The sequence below is a fragment of the Mustelus asterias genome, chromosome 2, assembly GCF_964213995.1.
Source record: "Mustelus asterias chromosome 2, sMusAst1.hap1.1, whole genome shotgun sequence".
Taxonomy (NCBI): Eukaryota; Metazoa; Chordata; class Chondrichthyes; order Carcharhiniformes; family Triakidae; genus Mustelus; species Mustelus asterias.
This window is the reverse complement of record NC_135802.1, coordinates 56329920-56339176: the sequence shown is the minus strand read 5'-3', so window position 1 is coordinate 56339176 and position 9257 is coordinate 56329920. Positions and strand designations below refer to the sequence as shown.

The 9257-nt window shown below is 39.7% G+C and overlaps 1 protein-coding gene across 1 annotated transcript; it reads right to left on the bottom strand.

The window, feature by feature from the left end:
* Positions 1-233: 233 nt before the first annotated feature.
* LOC144508025 (caveolae-associated protein 4-like) lies at positions 234-7831 on the bottom strand. The gene is made up of 2 exons (XM_078235742.1): positions 7097-7831; positions 234-4395 (listed from the first exon to the last, which is right to left on the bottom strand). The coding sequence occupies exons 1-2, from the start codon at positions 7508-7510 to the stop codon at positions 3775-3777; spliced, it is 1035 nt and encodes a 344-aa protein (XP_078091868.1). The 5' UTR covers positions 7511-7831; the 3' UTR covers positions 234-3774.
* Positions 7832-9257: the final 1426 nt, after the last annotated feature.

The window sequence follows — 9257 nt, the reverse complement described above, 5'->3', positions numbered from 1 at the left end:
CTCATGTTCCCCCTTCGCATCCTCAGCTCTAAAGAAAACAATCTAAGCAGCAACTCAGGAGAATGTCTCCCCATCCCCACACCCACCAATTCCTGAGGAAATTCCAATCTACTAACTTGAAAATGCTTATGTTCAGCAGGTGGAAATTGGCGTGGTAGAATTTACAGTGGGCGGCTATTTCTATTAATGAACTTAATAAGACGACAATAAATAAAAGCAAAACTCTTGAATACTCAAGATGAGCAAATTGTGTATTCTTTTCTTTATTGAGTTAATGTACATAAATTGCATCCAAAACCAAAATAACAATAAGTATAAACACCAAAGGGCAATAATTAGAAGGGAATAAGGCAATCAGATTTATTCTTCCAGATAACAAATTAACTTCCAACCTCCAATTGCATTAACGTGGTAACAATAAATATAATGAAAAGCCTTAAAATATTTTACACGTACAATGTTACTTCACAAAGTGTTGATGGATAAAATGGTAGAAATTGATAGAGGAATTGTATTTAGCTCTATTAATACCTGGACTTTGCCTCTGTCACATTCTACTAAGCATTTCCAGTTCACATTTTGTCAGCTTCACTCCGGTAAATATTCCCCTATCAGGAATTCTGCTGATTACCATAACATGTCAGTCAACTGTAAGGTTTTGTTCCGTGTGCCACTTCCGCATTACATTTCATGCAGTAGCAGAGCTGGCTTTCAAGACCATCGCTAACATGTGTAAATTAATCACAGCCCGTGGTAAGCATAACTATGGAAGCTTTCACCTCTTTGATTCCCTGAATGTTGATATCTTGGTGTTTATGAAAGTAACAATGCATTAACTAATATGCAAAGATCCAAATTATATATGCGGGTGTTTTGTAACATTCATTCAGTGGGGACCAATTATATCTATATGCAACATTTCACAAGAGAACCTATGAGTATCACATCAACCCTGATCTATATTTTCTATCTTTAGATGCAGGGAAGGAATGAGTTTAAGAACAATGAAATGTACATAGAGAAACACAAACTAGACTAGCCTCAACCTATAGAAAGGTCGCGATATCTGCGAATCACCTTTATAGCCTCTCTCAAACGAAAATCTATATCTTCAACATAAAATGAAGTTCTGCTTTCCTTCCTTTCTTTGTCCATTAGAAATGTCAACGTTTAATTGTTACCTTTTATCGGTAACTTATCTTTATTGGTGTTGCTTTTTAAGTCAAGATCTTACCTCTTTCTTTCTCCATTTTTCTTTCACATACAATTTCTTTCACCTTGCTATTTCCCCCATTGTGTTTTTTGCTTTTTATCCAGCTTTGATCCTGCTTTTTGCTGTCGCAGCAATATTCCAAATCCTGTCCTACATTCTCAAGGCTTCGAACCAGCTTCCAAGTGCAGGAACCTGCATGTTGTCACCACTGACGTGACAAGTCAAAGCTATTGTGCACTGATAGTACAATTTACAGATTGTAACTGTTAGCAATGGCTGAGAACCAACTTAACATGAACTGATTTAAGATTTTGTACGACCTACACAAAGGTAAGTCCTTTTCACACATACATAGACAGCCCAGACAATTTACAAACAAAAATCCTGCACACCTGATGGTTATTTTTTTCACTAATCCTTTGGGGCGAATCCGATGGACAATTGTGAATTGGGGTAAAAGTCTGTTATCACTACCTAATATCAAAATACAATTTCAGAATATCCCATAACACATGACTGGGATGCAAGAAATCCATTGCATGTGATATAAAAGCTATATTGTATCAAACATGGTTTGTAAATTTTGGCCAAGTTAGCAGTATATTAAGGTACCAATGCCATCAAAAATGGAGGACACTGGATTGTATTTGAAGATCACACTTTAGTGAATTGTTTCTCTCAGGCACTCCTCAGTAGACATTTCTCCACAGGGATAAAAGACAACGAGTGTGTGCATGTTATACAGAACAAATATGAAGCGGATAGCTGTTCGTCATTTAACTGGGGCATTATGTGTAGTGTTAGGTAGCTAAAGACTGGAATAAAATGTAAGACTTATAAGGTAGGGCAAACAGGGTTGAAAGCAAGAAAGTACGACAAATTTGAACAAATACTTTCCGCCGATCTTGAAGGCAAGTGTTGAAAAGCACAGCAATTTTTCATGAAGTTGCTTGAGCATCCCTAAGCTAGGAAGGGGAAAACGGCCAGGATTCCCGCTCCTGGTTCTATCCAGTGACCCCTGCTGGAAATTCTGCTTGAATGGAAAATGGGTGAGGACAGGGCTGGGCTTGTTGTGATTCCTCTCTTCCCAGCCAACTGCTTGACTGAAATACCAGCAGGCTTCCAGCGCCCATGGGTCAACAGTTTAGCAGGAGTCACCACCTCCAGAAGAGGTGGGGGTAAAGAGAAGGAAGCAGAAAAATAAATTCAGGCGCCTGTCAGCTGTGCCAAATTTGCAGCAATTGTATAAACTAAATGACTCTCAAGGTTCTATGGACTATGAATATACATGTAAGGATTATGAATGAATCTGTACATGTAAGGATAACAAATGAGTCTGTACATGTAAGGATAATGAATGAGTCTGCCCAAACTAAATGTTTATTCACTTGAAGATCCAACTGCATGACTTTATGCTTTCTACAAATAACTCTGGAAACACCCCAAAGCTAAACACATCGCTCTGGTGAGTATTTGCACATGCACACCACAATTAAAGCTAGGGAAAAGACAACATGAAAAGTACACCAAAGAATATGAAACTAAATCACACCATTTTTTTATGTACAGTGACACTTCTAATTCAGATTGAAACTAACTAAAGATACAAATATGAATACGCAGGATACACACTTCAACAGCATGCTCATTTTAGCTAAATATTTGTATTCGAGAGTATTTGTAAAATACTCCAAATAAAGCGTGTACTTGAATTGTTTTGATTTGCTTTGTGCAGCTATAGGGTTTAGAAAGATATTCACATTGTAGTAACATATTTCTAAACCACACAGTGACATAATTACAGAGGATATAGCAACTTCCCTGTGGGCTGGAATATGGTGAATGTCCATGGATTTTTATAGAACAATGTTATTGTCTAATGCCACATTTATATGCTCAAATATGCCCAATACTTAGCATCTTTTCATTTCACTTATTCTGAGTCCTGAGCAGTGATTACTCAGCATTTCAATTACAAAACTGACAACAGGCAAGTAAGATTCTTTTAAACATCCCCTTGCAACTCTACATGGCTTTATGACAGCAAAGTGATCCTGATAAACGCTATGTAACGATAGCTGAGAGGCTGACAAGAACTAAAGCTGTACCACTCAACAGCCCAATTCAGAACGAAACCTTAAGATTCAAATACAAAATTAAATGATGCTGTCCTCCTTTATAGGTCTGCTCTTAAAAATAAAACCCTTCCCGCATTTTAGTTATTGTTTTTCAGATAGTAAACCTCCCGCTAATCCTTCACAATTGCACTGGACCCACTTCTACAACTATCAGTGGGGAGAACGAAATATGCAGAAGACTGATCCACGGTCATCTGAGGTCCAGTTCAGCCTGCTAGCAGGGTGTACATGACACGACTAGTACTTTGTACATGAGTGTAAGTAACGCTTCATCAAAAAACAATGGCCAAATTAAAAAATTCTAAATAATTAAACCAGGCAAGTTTGATTTGATGTACAGGAACATTTATAGATGTATTAAAATCACAATTTTGATACCAGGATGTTCTATGGCTATTAAGTAGAGCAGCTTTAAGTCTTTCTTTAGCTGAACTCAGGATTCTGCTTCACCTCTGCCGCTGCAGGTATCGCCTCCTCACTCTTTGTTTCCATTGTTACTACAACCGTTTCTGTATTGGCAACATTTGTAACCGTCGCTGGGTGGCTATCTTCACCAGCTTCAGCTGCTCCAGGTGCAGCCGCTACCGTTCCTGTGACCTCGCCTTTGGAACTTTCGCCCATACCTTTGACAGCACCTTCTTGTCCTTCCGCCCCGCTTCTTTCATTTTTCTTTTTTATATTCATGTGAAATGGCTTGGAGTCAACAATGGACTTTTTGAGCCTCTCTCCCGAAATCCGTATCTTCTCCCTCCGGTCCGGCGGGACGATTGTATTACTGAGTCGATTCATTTGCTTCCCAAGGTTCTGCCTGGTTTTCTGCATGTTTTCTCTCGAAAAGGTCTTCTTGAGACTATCCACCTGCTTCATGCCGGACTTCTTGAGTCGTGCAGCTGCGGTTTCTTCATCGTAAACAAACTCTTCATCGGAGGAGAGGTCTGGCGGTGGGCCGGATGCTGTTGCAGGATGTTCTCCTTCAGCTGCAGCCACATTCCCTTCGTGAGGAAGATTTTTATAGATCACTGAGGAAGGCATCTCATTTTCTTCCTATAAAAGTACAAAATGTCATTTTTATTTCTGGGTTTCTATCCTGTAGCATGTTGATTTATTTCAATGTAAAGATGACAAATAATTTTATTAGCATTCTCCTTCACCAGTATCCGTACACAGAAATTAACTCTGGCACAACTACAAGAGTTAATTTTCTATCAGCTTCTCAGTGGAAACCTTTTTACGTGTCCCCATTATCACATCACTATGCTGTCAATCTCTTTTGAACTGTCTGTTGTAATGATGTTCGATTTCTCTGTCGCATTGATGTTTTGATCAACATTTTATTTTTGCAAGATAGAACAATTCTCAAGGATCCTAAGAATACGTTGTGGGATGCCAGCAGACCAATGCTGAAACTCCCCTCTGACTTATAGATGTATTAATGTCATTGCAAAATAACAGGAAGAGATATCTCTCATAAAGTGTCTGCACATTTGTATCTCAAAGTTTAATTTCAGGACCCTAATGATTACTGAACGAGTGACTGATCATTCCCTCAGTTACCATAGCAATCATGTTTAATAATGGAACACATGGTAGTAAATTATTGTCTGTGTTTGACATAGACAAATGCTACAAGTAAACTGGGCACCAAGTTAATTGTTTTTATTCCCACAGATGCATTTTTTAAATGTACTGAAATTATTGAAACATAGAAACATAAAAGCTAGAAGCAGCGTAGGCCATTCGGCCCTTCAAGCCTGTTCCGCCTTTTATCTTGATCATGGCTGATCATCGAATTCAATATCCTGATTCCCCCTTCCTCCCAAATCCTTTGATCCCTTTAGGCCCCAGAGCTATATCTAATTTCTTCTTGAAATCAGACAACATTTTGGCCTCAACTACATTCTGTGGTAGTGAATTCCATACATTCACCATCCTGGGTGAAGAAATTTCTCCTCACTTCAGTTCTAAAAGGTTTACTCCCTATTCTCAAACTATGACCCCTAATGGGATGACATGGTGGCACAGTGGTTAGCACTGCTGCCTCACAGTGCCAGGGACCCGGGTTCAATTCTTGGCTTGGGTCACTGTGTGGAGTTTGCACATTCTCCACATGTCTGTGGATTTCCTCTGGGTGCTCCGGTTTCCTCCCACAATCAAAAAAATGTGCAGGTTAAGTTGATTGGCCATGCTAAATTGACCCTATTCTCGGGGGGATGAGCAGGGTAAATACGTGGGGTTATGGGGTTGGGGGATTGTTGTCGGTGCAGGCTCAATGGGCTGAATGGCCTCCTTCTGTGCTGTAGGGATTCTATGAGTTCTGGACTCCCCCACTATTGGGAACATTCTTTCTTGCCCCCACCCCTTCCAGTGGCTCAGCAACTGTATCCAATAAGTAGTTGAAATAAAGAATATCACAATGAGTTTAGTCACTGCATTGCGCTGAGCTAGTTGATCTGAGGTAGAGGTGAGTTATTTAAATTTGGTCTCTGTGTCCTGAGTTACAGGAGCAAAAAAGTTAGGGAGGCCTAGTTGACAAAAGATCATTGGCTTGAAATATTATCTCCGTTTCTCCCTCCAAAGATGCTGCTAGACCTGCTGAGTATTTCCAGCATTTTCTGTTTTTATTTCAGGGCTGCCTGCTGCTGCTGATTCTAACTCCTGCTAGAGTTACATATGCACGGACATTAGATGAGGTCAAGATTAGGCCCGTGCCTAATGTCCTCCCCCATCACCTTCGCCTGCCAACACCAAGCTTACAAATGACTGATGGCCATGTGGAGGGCAGTTCCTGAGGTAAACTGCCACAAAGGCAACGTTCCTTAACAAAGTATGAATGCTTTCAAGTGAAGGGGAAAATTGCATAAAAATATCAATAATTTTTTAAAATGTACTGTGCTAAATGGAGTTGGAAGACATCGTTCCCTCATCCTCTTTAATTGTCTGCCATTGAAACAGACTGGAGGTAAATGATACTAAATTAGAGATAACTACTGGAGTCGTCTGTTATTACAACATTCTACATCCATTTGCAATGTGGTGGCACAGTGTGCAGTATATGAGCACATTCATCTCATCAGACTCATCTATTAAGATGTTAAAATAGCTCCTAAATAAATGTTGATGGCAGCATGTTCCATTGTCGCTAATTATGCTGCAACAGCATATGAGATATATTGGCATGCAACATTGTCAATTTTCTAAATATATTTTGAGGTATTCATCTATTCACAAACTCCAGTCTTTTCAAAACTAAACCTGTGGTGTGAGTCGGAAGGCCAAATACACAGTATCACTCTCTGCATATTATTTTTCACGAGGACAGCAAATAGTTGCTGTTCCACAGCCATTAGTCTTCAAGCAGATGGCACATGGCCTCTTGGTGTATTAATACTACCTTGCTCTGTTGTATTAATTTGCATCTGTTACCCCAAAATGATTTGTTGTTTCAGTCATTTTATTTAAACAGCATCTATTGTACTTCAGAACATTGGCACACAAAAGGGGAAAAAGGATTTGCTTGTGGATCGTATGATTTCAAAACATTTAACAGGTGTCCTGCCTTCAGCAAAACACCATAGACTGAATACATTGACAAATACCTTGCTGGATAAAGTTAATCTCAGAATAGCTAATTCAGTAGCTGCTGTGACTGCTTCCATACTTCATACTTTTAATACCAAGTAAAATTTTTAAAGGAAGTTTGTTCAAACTGACAACAGCTAAAGTTACCATTTGAAACAGAGCTTACCTGAAATATGACCACACGGAATTTATTCCTTTTGAGCAGCTCATGGTGGTTTCCTTCAACCTTTTTGACCTGGGCGTTCGTTTTATCCAGCCGTTGTCTCACATCTTTAACGTTAGCGTTGATCTTTTGGGTTTTCACTAGCAACTTGGTGACTGTGGTATCTGTAGTTAAGTGAGCCTTGTTGAGCTTTGCCACATCGATTTGTATCTCTTTCACGGTGTTCTCTATTTCCAGTTGCTGTTGCTCCATTTTCCGCTGAGTTTCATTAACACTGTCAACAATCCCGGCCACTTTCTCCAGGAGAGTTAATATTGTTAATGGGTCAAGTGGGGCAGCCTCCCCTTCACCTGTAGCGCTGTTGGCCATATCAAAAGCAAGGTTGCTCGAATCTGAATACACTCGTTCCTCAGCCATGCTGCTGGCGGTTCAGAAAGCTCTCCTCGTGTGTCTAATTTAAAACATGAACTTTGTGCGAGCGTGGGCTAGAGGGGCCACAACCAATGCTGTGTCCCACACTGTGCTGGCAGTGATTCATCAACCAGCCATTCTCACAGATGATCCAAGATTAAAAGGGCACTGTGTGACTCCACCTACCTCTGGAAGCCGCCCATGTTTTACGGCTGTCATGCATCCATCTTGAATTATTTGAATGCTTGGGTGCACGAAGATGGATTCTAACCCTGAGTGTGGAAAATACCTTTTGACTCTCACACTGGTGACTGAACAGCTGTCCTCCTTCAGTGAAATCTGAAATCTCATCTTACAGCTCTTTTAACCGCAGTACATAGCTGCCTCTTTATTTTGGTCACCACTATTAGTTTATAGAACAAGGTGTTGTTAGGCAAAGTTTAACAAATACAGATATACACATATCAGAAATCAAAACTGTGAGTTTAATAATGCACAAACATGCTTATTTCTGTATTGTGTTTTTTAACAATTTTCATGGTTTTTAAGCTGAATTTATCAGCTTGCATAACGTAGCTGAAATATAAAGGAAATAACTTTGCCATGTCTTTACAGGTTAGAGGCAGGTTAAGGAGTCAGGGACAATGGGGAAAATATCTCCACAGAACCAGAGGGTTACATGATATTTATTGATCTACTCTAAAGTAACTCTCTGCCTGCTGCCATTTATCCTTCTTAAAATCCCGACTTCAACCTTTTCTTTAAAAATCGAATGGAAATGATGACACACAGAATTACTAATGATTTATTCAAACAAGTGAATTTATTAGGATCTATGCCTGCTTCACTTTGTATAATACCCATTGTGTCCTCTTCCATTGGCCCATCGAGCTACCATTCAAATCTATTGACAATCACTACAAATTTACACCAAATCCTCTTGAGAATGTGTCTGTTTTGGCGCAGGGTTCTTTAGAAATGATTGGAATTGAAAATTACTTCAGAGAAATGAATTTATAGAGTAAATTAGAATTTACAATTAAGTAGGGGAAATATGGCACTGCAGGAAAGTGAGTTATAGAAAGTTTCTCCACCGAGAATGTAAACAGTAGATCAATGTTATATTTTTAGGCATGAGAGGGGGAAGTAAGAGGTCTTATCCAATGTGGTTTCTGCTCGGACCTGAAGAACACTGAAATAATTAGTCCACATCTGTTTTATTTCAGATGAGTGGCGAAATTAAGCTCAGGGAAAAATTGTTGAAAATCTTATGTAAATTTACGTAGACTCAATTAAGTGTATGCTCCCTTCTTCTCCTGAAACAGTGATTGATGCCAGAATAGGGTACCATGGTACCAACAACCATGCGAGTTTCTCATGCGAGAAACTACCCTTTGTGTGTGAGGCAAGTTATTTGACCACGAACAGCACCGCAGTTGAGTCATGTCCAGTCCTTACTAGATGTCCACATATTTCAGCTTGTCACTTTGAGGCATTTTAGGCTGAATTTATACCGCACTCTATGTGAACTCAAACCAATGTGAGCTGCTCCCCTGGAGGGATCTGACACCTGACTGCTTCAGTGCACTCAGTAATCTTCCCAGTTACGCAACTGCTTAATGCTCACACAGATGCAAAGGTGACAGCACAGTTGCACGCAAAAGTGTACTGGGTCCGATACATTACTGCGAATACAGCCATCAGTCACTTATGATTTAAGAAGTTAAGCAATTGCACAATTGTGTACCCAAGG